Here is a 16,257-nt window from a genome sequence, read left to right as displayed (position 1 = left end):
CTCAAGACTCTACCTTTAAAGACCCTGAACACCTGGTGTCATGGTAACCGACCAGGGGCCTGTACTATGAAGCACGATTCTGCTACTTGTTTTTTTTCCTCCGTACTACAACAGCGGTTTACTTCTTTTTTCTTTTCTTATATATATATATTAGGGCTGGGACGATATGCTTTTCTCCCGATTCGATTCTTCTACGATTTTTTGGATGGCGATTGGATTTAAATTGCGATTCTACGATATTGCCGATTCTCTCGATTTTTAGTCTTTAGCATTTTTAACATTTATCTGCACACAAATACTGTAGGAGCCTATAAATTAACATACTCCATTATAAAGTGAACTTAAACCCTTTTCAAAACCTGGGTTAGCAAATGCACATTGCACAATATTTTTTTAAAAAAAGAATTTTTTTTGTTTTGAATTGTTATTTTTTTTTTTTTTAATCGATTTTTAAAAAAAAATCAATTTAAAAATCGTCAAAAAAGATATTGCGATATTTATGTGAATCGATTTTTTCTCCCACCTCTAATCTATATGTATGTATATATGTATGTATATCATGGCATTAATTGAAATCACAGCTGTAGAGAGACAGGAAATGGGGAGGCAAAGGGCCACCGGTGGAATCGAACCGGGGCGCCCACTCCGCCCGCTAAGCTAAACAGATACATCTCCATGGTAACTGATGCTGAACAGCCAACCTGATCCGGAGCAGGTTCTGTTCCAGATTGACATCGCCGTGTATAAAAGCTCTCCACCTCCTGACCAATCAGATCTGTTGGATGCACAAATTGTCATAAAAACAAACAAAAAAAAACTAAACTCATTGGCAACAAGCCAATCTAGAGGAACAGGCTACACAAATATGATTAGAGTCAGTCAGACAGACCCATAGTGATGGAGCAGTGATTCTCTAAGCCTACGAACTGAGGCATTTACACAGTCAGTAGTCTAAATCTCTGCAGTGACTGTGTTACTGTCTGTCTGGATCTGATCTTTCAGTTTAGTTTAGTTTAGTTTAGTTTAGTTTAGTTTAATAAGTTTATTTGTATCAGGGACAATGTACAAAATAACATTAGTCTCGAGATGAGAAGAGATGCCTTGTACCGGATTTAGTTTACTAGCTACTTTCCATCCGTAGTCCCTGGGCAGGCGAATAAGAACGATAGAAAAGTAAGAATTATCAATTTACATAGCGTTCTAAACATCCATACACATGTGCATATACACCCTCTCACACATCACAAACACTCAGGACATAGGCCTATTTCATATCAGTTAACAAAACATACAGTTATTAAAATACTTCACACTTTGCCAAGGTTAAAAAGAAAACAGAGAGAAAACATTGAAGTCTGTACAAAGTTTCAGATTAGTTGGAAGATTGTTCCATGATTTGACAGATTTCATATCGCTGCAGAATTAGTGTCTGCTCCTCATTAGTAAGGATCGGTCAGATGCTGCAGACTGAACCGGCTCATACCCAGACTGGGAAACCTGGGTTATGTTGAACCTGCTTCGTAGCACAGGCCCCAGGTATTTACCTAAACCACATACAGACTGTCAGGACAAAGAGTTTGTCTGTTATTAGATGTTTTTTTGGTTTTTTTAGCAGCCTGTTATATCGATCACAAGCTCGTTCTCTAAACTACTGAGAAGTTTAGTTTCCATGCAGATCGCCTGAACCGTTTGACATCAAGGACTTCTTTTTTTCTTGTAGTTGTGGTTTCTCGTTCTCGACCTTCATGTCCTCTTCCCTGTCACTTTACTGCTTCATCTGTGAGTGATTCACCTGTACAGGACGTCGTAGTGAAACGTGGAGCAAACTGAAGTTCAGACTCCGTTGTGCGATTTTGTACAGAGAGTTGTGAATGTTTCAAGTGGGATTTATTTATTTATATATTATTTTTGTATTTATTTATTTCTCTGATTGATTTCTATTTATCATGTCTTTCTTTTGCTCCGATGTTACTTGGATGCTGGTGAAATCTGAGTTATATTTAAGTGAGTTGTCAGACTTTTCTTTTGTTTTCCCCCCCTGGGTTTTGCCTGTCAGGCTGCTTACCTTACTCCCAGAGGTTGTACAGCAGCTCAACGCAGCCTGCAGCACTTAATCTCATTGAATCTATATTTAAATCAATAATTAATAGAGAAAGTGAAGGTGCTGAATATATAGGGCCATTATTATGACAAGCACATTCACCATTTGATAATATATTGATTTAATTTAAATGTTGTTTTTGCTTTAAACTTTGTCCCATTCCACTTAACTTTGTTGTTTCACAGTTGCAGGATTTAAATGAGATTATTGACAAACTGATTTTAGATCGTTCTTTTCTATATGTTTGGGGTAAAACTTTCTCCTTCCTCCTTTTTTTTTTTTTTTAACAAAGCAAACGCCCTTATGTGAGGACAAACCTGCCACTTGTGGTGCATCATTTCTCATCTCTCATGTAAAAAAACATCATTAATTGAAATGTCCCTCCACAGTCGGGGTAAATTATTTCAAGTGCAATTGCTCCCTTCACTTAAAAATGTATTTTTGCTTTACAATGCATTTTGGAAACACTGAAAAGGCATCAGCAGTGTTGTGACGACGCCGGGCCTCGGAGCGCTCTTCACTGTGATTATGGGTGCGAGGGTGATTCAGACCAACACGGTCGGCCGCACACGAGTGCCGTTAATCACAGTGATGAATGTCCTCGGTGCTGAGGGGACGACTCGTGTCCACTGTCTGGACTTCTTTCATTTCCACAGCCGATATTAGCAAAAAGAAGAAAAACAGAAGGAAACCACGGCCACGAGAGTTGGTACACTGCAAAAACTCTACATCTTTCCAAGAATATTTGTCTTATTTCTTGTCAAAATGTCTCATTTCTAGTCAAAACTAATCTCTTTCCACTTAAAATAAGACTCATCACAGAAAAATTAACTTGTTTTTAGATCATTTTCACTTGTTTCAAACAAATTTTCACTTGAAATAAGTAGAAAAATCTGCCAGTGAAAGTAAGTTTTTTGTGCTTGTAATAAGGAAGAAAAACTTGCTCCACTGTCAGATTTTTTCTACTTATTCCATGTGAAAATTTGCTTGAAAGAAGTAAAAAGTGTCTAAAAACAAGCTGCTTTTTAATGTGATGAGTCTTATTTTAAGTAGAATGAGATTTATTTTGACTAGAATTAAGACAAATATTCTTGGTAAGATTTTGAATTTTTGCAGTGTATGAACTCTGGTGATAATCCCCCCCTAACATACACTAGGCTAGCAATCCGTCACCATGCCAACGTCTTTGGTATCCTTGGATACGGCTACACTCTCATAATTCATTTAAAGATGAAACACGGAGCTCTTTGCATCTGGCAGCAGCAGCAGCAGCAGCAGCAGCTGATGCAACGCCATCCCATCCCTACGTCTATCTGTTCTGAGATCAGCTTCTGTTGCTTTGTACCATCAGAGTCCAGTTTAAAGTATCAGTGTGTGGAGTCATGGTCGGTGTCTCTGTTGGGGTTTGTACTGTGAATTTAACTTGGTTTTCCTCCGGGGTGGGGTGGATATTGTGAATGTGGGGTTACTAAAACAAAGCTTGTTGTATTTTTTGGCTGTTTTAATATTAAAGAACAATGAAGGAGCTATATTTACTTCTTGTTTTGTGTCCTCAAACAGCGTTATTCCTACAGTTTCTGAGTTTTTTTCATCTATAAGCCTACCTAAAACATGGCTTAAAGGGATAGTAGCATTTTTTTAAAAAGTGGGGTTGTATGATCTACAAATAGCCCCTAAGTACTTTAATTGCAGTAGAAGACTCTCTGCACTCCTCCCGTTAGCAACGCCAGCCCATAATAACCCTGCCCAGAGATTTACAACATACAGTGTTGTGAACAGACCCAAAGAAACGGCCTATTTTCACGGCCTAAAAGAGGTTTTACCTGAAAAAAAATACACAGTTCCATGGTGGCACATTATAGTGCAAGACAATATCAAGGAGATTTGAAGAACTGCCAGCAACTCCCAGTGCTATTCCCCTCACTATGATGCAAAAAATCCATGTTCTCATGCAAGTAATGTTTGTCTTTTCACATCCAAGCCTTTAACGTACATGTTAATATTACAGAGAGCTCAGTTGAAAGGAGGGATGTCCTCATGATGTTCTTTTGCTTTTTTAATCTTTAAAGGGATAGTTCACCCTAGAATGATATTTCGCTCATTATCTACTCACCCTCATGTTGACTAAGGGCTGGAAGAATTCTCAGAGTCCACCGTCCCTTCTCTGAGTTACAGGAGGTCTCGGCATAGCAGTGCATGTCCATATAACGGTTGCAAAGGGACACCAGAGCTCTTCGTAAAAAAACACACACAAAAAAACATCCAAATACCTCCATGATGCTCGTATGTAATGTCCGTCTTGTGCTGAAGCCCCAAATTGCGTAATTGTCCCGAAAAAAATTAAATAAGTCCACATTCCAAGCATGTTTGTAGCGGAAGCTTCTCGAAGCTCCTCTTCCTGGTCCGTCCAAATCTTGCGTGATTTGCGCCGGCGTCAGTGCGGTTACTGCGAATCACGCGAGATTTGGACGGACCAGGAAGAGGAGCTTCGAGAAGCTTCCGCTACAAACAAGCTTAAAATATAGACTTATTTAATTTTTTTCGGGACAATTACGCAATTTGGGGCTTCAGCACAAGACGGACATTACATACGAGCATCATGGAGGTATTTGGATGTTTTTTTGTGTGTGTTTTTTTACTAAGAGCTCTGGTGTCCCTTTGCAACCGTTATATGGACATGCACTGCTACGCCGAGACCCCCTGTAACTCAGAGAAGGGACGGTGGACTCTGACACTTCTTCCAGCCCTTAGTCAACATGAGGGTGAGTAGATAATGAGCGAAATATCATTCTAGGGTGAACTATCCCTTTAAACTAAATCTAACACTCGTTTTTCTAATCGAATACTATTTTTTTTACTCCACAACAAACTGCTCTTCTCAGCTGTTCTTTCATGTTGATAACCTCTATCAGTAAGCTAAGCTCCCCCTTGAGGACATAAAAGTGTTACTATTTCTGAATTATTAATATAAAATGAATATTAATATCATGAAACATAATATTTACAAAGTGTTTATTCACATAATCTGGTTTTACATAATTCCAAATGCCAATTTCTATAAACAGCATGCAGTAAAGTGAAAAAGAAAAATGATGAGGCAGCATTTTCACATCATCTGGTTTGTCATCAATGACTGTGTTCACAGTTTGGCAGGTCAAATCAATGTAAACAGGGTGAGATTTTCAAGTGAAAAGGAGGAAACTCGGTTGATTCATCAGAAACGGTCCTTGCTGCTGTTGGCTGCTACGGTAACGGTCCTGCAGACGGGACGGGCAGCGGTTTTGTAGTTGAGGTGAATCACCAGGGAGCAGAAGCGACCGACGTCCACGAAGTCGCAGCAGACGATGTTGACCCCGCCCCCCTCGGGCCCCGGGCGCTGCTGGCTCACCCAGCCCAGCAGCAGAGAGAGAGCCCTCACAGTCATCTTCCTCATGGTCTGGAGGGGATGGAGCAGGACGTACGGGGCGTCCTCCGTCAGGTTCAGGCCACTCACGTAAAAACCAGCTGCAGAGAAAAACAAAAAACCTTGAATTCAAGAGTTTTTCTTGTATTATAAAAATTGTCAAAGTGTAGTTTATTTTTATTTCTCCTCCTACTGCCGACCTGGTCTTCCACTTTGTTTCTGCTCCTCCAGATAGGCGATCACCTTCTTAGGATCTGGGCTGTCAGCATACCTGGAGACAGAGCACATTATTTGATTTAAAGGGATAGTAGCATTTTTTTAAAGTGGGGTTGTATGATCTACAAATATCCCCTAAGTACTTTAATTGCAGTAGAAGACTCTCTACACTCCTCCCGTTAGCAACGCCAGCCCATAATAGCCCTGCCCAGAGATTTACAACATACAGTGTTGTGAATGGACCCAAAGAAACGGCCTATTTTCGCGGCCTAAAAGAGGTTTTACCTGGAAAAAAATACACAGTTCCATTGTTCGCTATAATATAATTTTTTCCAGCACTTTAAAGTTCAGGAAAAACACAGTTTTTATTTGGACCTAACCAACTGCTGATCGGCGGGCGCTAACCCTGGGCGGAGGGATACGTGAGTTGGTTAGGTCCAAATAAAAACTGTGTTTTTCCTGCACTTTGAAGGGCTGGAAAAAATTATATTATAGTGAACAATGGAACTGTGTATTTTTTTTCAGGTAAAACCTCTTTTAGGCCGTGAAAATAGGCCGTTTCTTTGGGTCTGTTCACAACACTGTATGTTGTAAATCTCTGGGCAGGGCTATTATGGGCTGGCGTTGCTAACGGGAGGAGTGCAGAGAGTCTTCTACTGCAATTAAAGTACTTAGGGGCTATTTGTAGATCATACAACCCCACTTTAAAAAAATGCTACTATCCCTTTAAATGTGAATATCTGGCTGTGTCGCAGAAGTTATAGACACCTAAATAGGCCGATGTCGGCGGGTGGAGTAAGCTGGCAGTGTGTGATAACACTGAGCTTCTGCTTGAATTAACACATAGCAATTAAAACACGGTGTGAAACGTATTCAGTTCAGACATATTAGAGACACGAGGTTGTGTGTGTTTTACCTGTAAGGGACTTGGGGCCACAGCTCAGGATGCTGCAGCACCATCTGCTGGTTTCCATAGGGAACAATGACCTGCTGACCTCTGGACCAGCAGGAACGCAGAGTGGGAGTGTCCTGCCCACACATGCACATTTGAGTTAATAGTGATCATTTTATTTCTATAGCACCCTCTCTGATACATATAAAAAATGATAATTAAAAAAAAACATTGGCCTGTAAAAAAGAAGGTAGAATAATAGGAATAAAATTAAACCGGTGTGTTTTTTTTGCACCTGTGAGGAGCAGAGTTTCTCTCTGAACAGTGTGATGATGTACTCCACCAGCCAGGCGTGATCTTCATCAGTCAGCGATTCAAAATGTGAGCAGGAAATGATCACAATCTCTTTGGTATGAGCGTCCAGCCAGGTCGCCAGTTCATCCAAGGCCTCCTGTGTGCAGACAAATACAGCTGTTAGAAAAAAAACAGCACTTTGAATAAGATCACAGTTTATTCATGGTGATCTAATTCATGCACCTTGACAGTCATCAGTGTGTAGATGCCGTGGGCGAAGAATAATTTGCTGCCTCCAGCCGGTTTCCTTGCGACTCGCAGGTCCAAGAACCGGATCCCAAGATCACACTGATCACTGAGGGCTGATTGCTGCAAACACACACAAAGTACAGCTGCAGTTACCCTATCAAATAATGTCATTTGCATCCATTTATCATGTGTTACTCTTATGCATTGTCTATATAAACTTTGCTAAACTGCTTTCTGAGGCTTATCCCAGCCTCTATTGCAGTGGTTCTCAACTGGTGGGTCGGGACCCAAAAGTGGGTCACGGACCCGTTCTGGATGGGTCACGGACAGCTGGTCAAAAAAGTAAATAATATTTAATGCACATGAAAAATAACTTATTTTGAAAGGCACACGCGTCACGTGAACACATGCAGTTGTAATGCTCCTCCTCAGTTTCTTATTATTTGCTCAATTTGCTCTGAATGCAAAGATATCAGTTTCTTATTAATGTGGCCTGAATGCACTTTGCTCAATAAAGAGCAAAATGAGTTTTTAAAGGCTTTAAAAAAAAATCTTGGTTTTAATTCTATAAAAGTGGGTCGCGAGTTAATGACCATGGGAAAATGTGGAGCCCAGACTGAGACTAGTTGAGAACCCCTGGTCTATATAAACTTTGCTAAACTGCTTTCTGAGGCTTATCCCAGCCTCTATTGGGCCTCTGTTGTTTGTGGCACTGGCCCTTTACCTGTGTGGTGGCCCAGCGGGACACACAGGGCCGGGCCCAGCAGGGCAGCAGCTTGTCTATGACTCTGAGGAGACAGGGCTCTGACTTCAGGACAGGAGAGGACACATCCAGACAGAAGGACATGCTGTCATGGCTCCCTATGGACACAAGACACACATGTCCAAATATTTATGGCCACGCAGTAATTTTTATTGCTGAGAAGTTGATAATGGAAGAAAAAAATGATATGAACACGCTTTTAAAGGTAAGTTACTCCTATTTATTATTATAGGATATCAGTTAGTCTTACCGGGGATGGCCAGGTCCCACAGCGGGACATCCAGCAGCTCCCCCGGCAGACTGGACATCCAGTCCGGGTTCCCTCCGAGCTGCTGCCGCTGTTCGTCCTCCATGTTCACAGTCACATGAGATATGTACAGTATGTCGCTGTTATTTCCTCTTACTTCGTCATGCTACAGTGGTTTAACATGCTCCGTTTCCTTGTTTTGAACTCGAAACAGCGTTTGTTTACAAAGTCTTCCGGGTTTACGATTGTCATGTGACACTTCTTCTTTTTCCCCCTTTTTCAATAATCAAGACAGCAGCAGCATTCAGCCAGATTTCATATTAAATGCTGCTGAATGCCGCCATCTTGTGGTCAAAGTGAATTACTACAACATTGGGCATTTCTTACTGGACTGGTACAGACTTGTCCTAGTTTTTACCTCTATGGTTTTTAGAGATGGCAAAAGTACCTAGATTCTTTACTTGAGTAGAAGTTAAAGTATTATTAAAAGTAATAGCCTAAGCATTTGGAAATTAAAAAATAAAAAAATAAAAAATATTAAAATTAACAAGTCTTTTTGGGGAAATGTAAAGAGTAGAAAGTACTGATATATATATATATATATATATATATATATATATATATATATATAAAAATAATGTAAAATACTAATGCTACTACTGTCTTGTGATCTTTGGGTTCTTGAAAATTCCCCCCAGAAATAGGGTGTTTGTGACTGTACCATAGCCCAGTGGTTCCCAACCTTTTTTGGCTCGTGACCCCATTTTGACATCACAAATATCTGGTGACCCCGCGATCACGGCTGCCAGCTCAGATATTTTTTATTTATTTGAACTCGATTTATATTCGAGAAAGTGAAAGTATAGAATACAGTTGTTTAAGATTGTGTGTGGTGTTTTTAATCATTATTTAAAAAAGAATAATAATCAGTTAAAATATATATTTTTATCAGTAATTTTTTTTTCAATTACTAGACTAGACTAGATTATGGTGACCCCATTTGAATTCCAGGCGACCCCACATGGGGTCCCGACCCCAAGGTTGAGAAACACTGCCATGGAGATTGCCAGCGTGTCGTCATCATGACGTATTCCCGGCGGGGAACGCAAAGCATTGTGGGAAACTTTGGCACAAACAAACGCGCCAGACTTTGAATTTGTGGAGGCAAGAACGCTAGTTTCAAATATCTACTGCTCTGGTTTGAAGATGCCATCAACCTGCTGTGTTGTGAACTGCAACAGTCGTTCGCACGATAGACAGGGCAAAAAGTTACATTTAGTACCATATAAGTAAGGGATAATGTATAGTTCGGAGGTTGTTATGTAAGGGATAATGTATAGTTCGGAGGTTGTTATGGAGAAATAAACCCCGACAGGTTGTATGGAACCCCGACGCGAAGCGGAGGGGTTTCATACAACATGAAGGGGTTTATTTCTCCATAACAACCGACCAACTATACATTATCCCGCTTAGAACACGGCCTACAACTAAATCATTCAATAATGTAACACAAAATAATGATAAAAAGAGATTTTATTCATGTAAAATTAGACCGTTGCTCGGGACGCCGCTCTGACCAGCGCAGCACAGAAAAGAGAAAGTATGCAGGATATTTACTTTATGTTTCATTTTTACCGTCATTAAACAGCTTCAGACTAATAGTGATGTTAGATAAACGACTTGTAACCTGTTACAGGGAGAGTGGAGGCTCCTTATTTCCACATCGTTGCTGAAAAGTAAACTTGCATCAGAACTTCTGACCGTGTCACAGCTCCTCTCCTCTCTGTAGCTCCGCGACACAAACGCACCCCATAATCTCTTGTTTATGACAGGTACGACTACACACAATACATCGTAACGTGTATGGTAATCCATCGATCCACTGATTGATTATCAAAGGCTTCAAATGCACGAACGGGAGGAGGCTCAGCAAAACAGCGGCCGTGACCGGACATGCAGAGTCGGCCGTTGCTATGGAGTCCCTAGCAACGGTCCGCTCAGCGGTGGTCTATCGAGAAATAAACACCGCAGAATATTGGTGATTGACCAATCAGAATCGAGTATTCAAGAGAGCCGTGTTCTAAGGAGAAATAAACCCCGACAGGTTGTATGGAACCCGGTTTCATTCAACATGAAGGGGTTTATTTCTCCATAACAACCGACCAACTGTACATTATCCCGCTTATTACACGGTTTACGAGTGAAATAATTAATTTGAAACATAATGTTGATCAAAATACGACTTTCATCGATTTAAAATTGCATTTAGCGAATCTGCAAGACCGGGTCACTTCCGCTGTTTTGCCGAGCCTCCTCCCGTTCGTGCATTTGAAGCCTTTGATAATCAATCAGTGGATCGATAGATTACCATACACGTGTTAAGATGTGTGTATTGTGTGTAGTCGTATCTGTCATAAACAAGAGATTAACTTTACTGTTTACGGGGTGCGTTTGTGTCGCGGAGCCGCGGTGCCAGCTGCACCGAGACGAGAGGAGAGCTGACACCGGGTCAGAGGCTCTGATCAGCAGGTCTGGTTTCCAGCCACGATGTGGAAGGAGCCTCCACTCTCCTTGTAACAAGTTACAAGTCATTTATCTCTAACATCACTATTAGTCCGACGCTGTTTAATGACGGTAAAAATGAAACACAAGGTAAATATCCTGCATAGTTTCTCTTTTCTGTGCTGCGCTGATCAGAGCGGCGTCCCTAGCAACGGTCTGTTATACATGACGAAGGTCCGTTATACAGAAATAACAGACCGCAGAACGCAGCGCTGGACCAATCAGAGCAGCATTTAATAGAGCCGTGTAATAATTATATATATATGGGTGCTGGAAGTTGGGCAGCAGGTTAATGTCAGCGGACCACACCATGTTCATAGGGATCCAGCCCTTTGATTGTCTTTATTTTGTCCTCGTATCGTTTATTTGCGGCTGGATTTAGTTTTAGGCGGTATGGTTCTTTGTTGTTTTCCTTTGCCCGCTGCATTGTGCCAGTTAATTCTGTTTTTTATTGTACTTTTGTTATTATTTACATTGTCCATGTCTAGCGCGCTATGTAGATCGGGGGAAATTGGCCAAAGATACCCACAATCCTTTGCGTTTCTGATGACGTTGCCGCCCAGTTGGTCACGTGTCTTGGCAATCTCTATAGCCTACAGAGACTTCATATAAATGTATGGGAGATGGGGGTCAGCAGTAGATTAACTGCAGTGATATCAGAGGAGTCCCCGATTAATCAATTGGTCTCAGCTGTGGTTCTGGCCTCAGAGGTTGCCACGACGATAAACGCACCCCAGGCTGAGGCAGATAGAATTATAAAATCAATCAAACATTTATTGCTCCAGCAAACTTTCACCTACAGTACTAGTCACTTCATTCTCACTGTGCCACCTAGTGGATACTGACTTTGATTTTTCTTTGAAGAATAAGGGGATAGCATCATGTGTATCCAATGTCACAGTTACAGTTTTCAATTTTGAAATAAATCATCTAAAAATTAAAAACCTCCAAGAGTTTTACATCCTGTACACGCAGCCTATACTGTAGCTAACAATTCAGCTACCAACAACTTTTTCAATCATTTTTTCTATAAAATAAACACATCACACATCACAATCATTTAAGCTTCAAATTGAGTTTATTAGTTTTCAGCATACCAACTCATCACAGTCAGTCAGTCAGATTTTCCTGTGGAGAACAACAAAACAGGGGTCGAAGCCAGTCGAGGAGGCGCCTCATTCTCCTCCTCATGGATGAGGGTGACTGCAGGTTTGTCAGCGCAGCGCTGTCTGGTCCAGAGGAGGGTCTAGGGTCCAGGTCCAGGCTGGATTCTGCACCACCATCCTCAGGTTCAGCAGGATGTGACGGTGGACCTTCAACCACAGCAGAGTTCACCTCTGGATTGCTGATTTGCTGCTCCTCAGGCGTCAGAAGAGCTGCTACTTCTTCAGGGCTCCTCGGTTGAAACATCTCACCGATGTGCCTCGTTGTGACATCTGCTATTTCAGTCAGCAGAGCTGGAGAGAAGCTCTTGATGCTGTCCACCAGGACGTCACGAGGCCACGTCTGTCTGATCTCTGTCAGGACGGACAGGACCACGTGGTCCCTGATGGAGCGGCTGAAGTCGGCCTGACATGATCCCACAGTGGCCTTCAGGGCGTCACAGACACAGACGCGGTCCAAAGTGGCCTTGGCGACACCGACGGAGAGTTTGCTGAGCAGCTGGGAGGGCATGTTTAAGAGGGCTCGAGGGGGGAGCACCCAGAAGCCCTGCAGGACTCTGGGAACCACCTCCAGCACCACTTCCTGTGGACGGAGCAGTTTGGAGCCGGGGGCCTCTAGATCCTCTAGGATCTTGGCGTATTCCTGTGCCATGTTGAGGATTGTATGATGTCTGTGGGTTGTAATCAATACAATTCATACAGACATATTGAAACAGGGTTCCTACAGCTTAAACCAAGTTAAATTTAAGACTTTTTAAGACTTTTTTAAAGCCACTTGAAATGAAATTTAAGACCGACTTCATAATAAACACAAATACAGAAAAAAGAAAAAAAAACACCACATCAATTACATAGGGTTATAGGGACAATTTGACCCACTTTCCTATGTGATCCAATGTGACTGCTACATGAACATTGGATTGTGTCTCTTTCCAGCTGTCCTTTCAAAATAAATGCATAAAAAGTCCGAAAAACAAAACAAAACACTGACTCAGGAGCTGGAGGCGGTGAGAAATTTAGCGTTGACGGCCGCCACTAACTTCTCTATGTCAGAATGTTACCAATTATTTTGAGATTTGAGACTAATTACAACCATAAAATACCACTTATCATGTGTTAACATTTTTAAGACTTTTGAAAAATGGACTTAAGACATTTTAATGCCAATTAAGGCCTTGTTTTTAGATTAATGAATTCAATGCCTTTTAAGACTTTTTAAGGATCCGTAAGAACCCTGTGAAACCAATTTAGTTTAGCTGTCAATGAATAACATCTAATTGAACTCACTGAAAATGAGGAGGGACAGCTTCTGGGGACTTGAGGAGCATTCTGGCCTCAAATTCAACGTCTCGCATTTTATTACTGACATTCACCGCCCACAACTGGAACAACAAATTAGAAATGCAGATTAAAATGGAAATGATAAACTATCTATCTAAAGTCGACTCTGTATTCCTGTCTCACCAGCATCAGCAGCGGTCTGGCTTCGTCCTCGTCAAAGCTCTCCAACTCAAACTCCCACAGGCTTCAAACAGACACAAACAGAAACTTGAGCTTCTACTTGGTATCGCTACAGACAGACTGGTGTGACCTGAGAAGAGCTGAAGACGCAGCGCTGGACTCTGAGTCGACTCACTGCTCTCTCAGAGTACTTTTACTCTTCTCCAGGATGAGCTGGATCATGTCTTCAGCAGTCACCCAAGATGGGACCTGGTTTTCCTGCTGAAGCCTCAGGAGCTCCATCAGAAGTGCAACCTGGAAAACATTGAAGAGAAATGTCACCAACACAGAGTTTATCAGGATTTATCTGGTGTATCTGGACTTTGAAGGATTGCAGTTCATACCTGACACTTGTAGCTTTTAATATTCCAGCAGAGTTGAAGAGCCCAATTATAGATCGGTGTGTCAAACAACACCTGCACACCAAACAGTATAATGTTAGTCATCATGAGCTTTAACTTGATGAAATACACCTGAAAAGACAAACCAGCTGACATACCCTGATGGGTCTGTAGATTCCTCTGCTTCCCTCCACAAACTCCATATTCACCGGCTCAGAGTAGCTATAACTTGGTCGATGCTCCTGAACAAGTGAACAGACTTGTTGAGAGAGTGAGTGTCATTGTTCTAAAGCTAATAGTTCATCAGGGAAGTTCATTCAGTAACAATAACACATTTAAAACAGCAAACCAGATGACTAATTTCCCTGTATTGGAGCTTGATTTAGCATGATCCATGAGCAGTGAGATACCCTTTGTCTCTCTATGTATCTCTGATTATTACATAATGTAGGCTATTTGATTTACCGTATTCATTTTTCTATTATTTACTTCTTTTTTCCACTTTATGTTGTCTTGTTATTGCACATAATGTTCATTTCATTCTTACTGTGCCACCTTGTGGATATTGACTTTGATTTTTCTTTGAGGAATAAGGGTGGTGTGCACAGATAGACACTCGGTGGTGCACCTGCCCTTTGCTGTATGCAGCCGTATGCAGCCCATGGTGACATGATCATCCATCTATTCTGGATTAAAAACGTGTAATAATAATGCCCCCAAATGCGTGCCCCCCTCCCCCCTCCCTTCTGAACAGAGCCCTTAGCCGCCTCATGAAAGTGAAACGTAACTCTAGAGTTTGGCGGCATCGCCGCGGCGATATTGTCCTACTCTTTCGCGTCTATTTCCGTAACGGAAAATGATAGCGACGTGTTTTTTTTTTTCGTAATGAAACCGGGACAGTTTAACCTTTACATTGATCCATCGGTGTGTCTACATCTTACCCGGAAGCCTAGTAGCCTAGTAGCAATCAAGCCGGTAAACTCGTGTATGGGTGGAGACCAGCAGGAACCAGGTGCCGTGGGAAGGCTGTGACAGGTCACATGACCGGACAAAGATCTATTTACATCAAGATGATCGCTCTGTTAACGTGTTTGACACTACTATCAGTAAGTATCCAGTAAATCCTAATCTCATTAAAAATTGTAGTAATGACAGTAATATCACAATACATAGTATCGCAGAAAATGAAAATATCACAATATCATTTTTTCCAATATCGTGCAGCCCTGGCTTGCAGAAGGAGCCTTCTGCCTTGTCCTAATGTCATGAAGCAGCCTTATTCTGATGGTCTTTTTTCATGTTAAAGCAGGAGAATAATTAAATAGCCTAATGCTCACTCAAGTCTTTGAGCTATGGTTCAATTGAAGTCTCAAGTTTGAACTGGAGTCCATTTTTTAAATATTGTGTTAAAATGTGTTGCTTTCTAGTGGTTATTTGTTTCCAATACATAGTCTATTTGAATTGATACAGTCATTTTATTAACATAATGAAATAAATATGCAATTACGTACAACATGTGCCTATAATGTTTTGTTTTGTTGTTTTTTTCATTTAAAATCTCATGCTGCTACTGTATAATAACACAGCCGGCCGTTCCACGTGCTGCATAAAGTGCCCTTATTTTTCACTGAGCACCTGCCCCCCAAAATGTCTGTGCACGTCACTCGATAACATGTACATTATGTGATCAGTGTCATGTGTATCCAATGTCTCCCCGATCTCCCTGAAAAATTCAGTCTAGTTCTGTTTCTTGTAGTTCCACTGGCATCTTATGGAAAGAAATGTGCAACATGTGAATCTTTACTTTGACCTTTGACCTTTAGGTTGAATTCAGCCAAAAAGGACGATGACTTGATCTGTCATCTGTGTGTCTGTTCTGACAGATGTAGTAACTCACTTTAGCTACAAGATGGCAGCAGTGATCCACATTTTAAATATTCATAGGCTACTGATACCACATTAAACTATTAAACTGTTGTCATCATTAGCTATTATTATAAATGTATCATTATTATTATTATTATATTATGGTAATTATTGTCTCACCTAGTTTATTATATGATTTAAATAAGATGATAACCTGATACATACTGTACATAAAGTCCAAACTAATATTGACTGATAGAGAATAGAAGGGCGTCAGCAAAAACCCCCAATTATGTCAGAATTTCATGGAAATCGTTTAACCCTTCACTGACCCAGAGGTTTATAAAAGCCTACTTGTTGGTTTTAACCAAAACACTTAATGAAAAACAAGATCTCATTTGATTTTAAGAGTTAGATTTAATTCAGTGAGCTATTTGGGAAAGCGGAGAACCCCGTTCCATAACTCAGTGACCCCACCTGCTTGTTTTTTTTTAAATTCCACAAGCTTTCCACGAAAACTCATTGGCACTCATTGGCACTTTCAATTAACCGCATTCCCTGATAAACAATTTTATCTCGTTAGCTAAATCCTGATTAGGGTCTATCTCATGACATTTGCTTTTTATACGGTTTTATTCATCAAAGGCTATTTCTTGATTC

At 41.0% G+C, this 16,257-nt stretch overlaps 2 protein-coding genes across 2 annotated transcripts; both read right to left on the bottom strand.

Moving 5' to 3' along the window:
• Window positions 1-5,254: 5,254 nt before the first annotated feature.
• LOC146990942 (PI-PLC X domain-containing protein 1-like) lies at window positions 5,255-8,412 on the bottom strand. Its single transcript, XM_085803486.1, has 7 exons — window positions 8,169-8,412; window positions 7,880-8,016; window positions 7,150-7,275; window positions 6,908-7,063; window positions 6,637-6,749; window positions 5,705-5,775; window positions 5,255-5,605 (listed from the first exon to the last, which is right to left on the bottom strand). The coding sequence occupies exons 1-7, from the start codon at window positions 8,269-8,271 to the stop codon at window positions 5,316-5,318; spliced, it is 996 nt and encodes a 331-aa protein (XP_085659612.1). The 5' UTR covers window positions 8,272-8,412; the 3' UTR covers window positions 5,255-5,315.
• Window positions 8,413-11,837: 3,425 nt separating this feature from the next.
• LOC146990941 (uncharacterized) lies at window positions 11,838-13,934 on the bottom strand. The gene is made up of 6 exons (XM_085793831.1): window positions 13,890-13,934; window positions 13,735-13,806; window positions 13,527-13,645; window positions 13,355-13,415; window positions 13,178-13,272; window positions 11,838-12,561 (listed from the first exon to the last, which is right to left on the bottom strand). Exons 1-6 carry the CDS (start codon window positions 13,932-13,934, stop codon window positions 11,838-11,840), a joined length of 1,116 nt encoding a protein of 371 aa, XP_085649957.1.
• Window positions 13,935-16,257: the final 2,323 nt, after the last annotated feature.

The sequence above is a fragment of the Trachurus japonicus genome, chromosome 2 (assembly GCF_045865225.1).
Source record: "Trachurus japonicus isolate A0001 chromosome 2, Traja_1.0".
Lineage (NCBI taxonomy): Eukaryota > Metazoa > Chordata > Actinopteri > Carangiformes > Carangidae > Trachurus > Trachurus japonicus.
The sequence above is the reverse complement of the archived record's forward strand: the minus strand, read 5'-3'. Positions and strand labels throughout refer to the sequence as shown.

Bases quoted from the DNA above. Each gene is read 5' to 3' on its own strand.
- LOC146990942 (XM_085803486.1), bottom strand. From the start codon at position 8,271: ATGGAGGACGAACAGCGGCAGCAGCTCGGAGGGAACCCGGACTGGATG. The intron at 7,276-7,879 runs GTAAAGGGCCAG...GTGTGTTTGCAG, and splicing joins CCCGCTGGGCCACCACACAG to CAATCAGCCCTCAGTGATCA. The intron at 7,064-7,149 runs GTGCATGAATTA...GTCTGCACACAG, and splicing joins ACACACTGATGACTGTCAAG to GAGGCCTTGGATGAACTGGC.
- LOC146990941 (XM_085793831.1), bottom strand. From the start codon at position 13,934: ATGGAGTTTGTGGAGGGAAGCAGAGGAATCTACAGACCCATCAGG. The intron at 13,416-13,526 runs GTGAGTCGACTC...GTCTGTTTGAAG, and splicing joins AAAAGTACTCTGAGAGAGCA to CCTGTGGGAGTTTGAGTTGG. The intron at 13,273-13,354 runs GTGAGACAGGAA...TTGTTGTTCCAG, and splicing joins CCAGACCGCTGCTGATGCTG to TTGTGGGCGGTGAATGTCAG.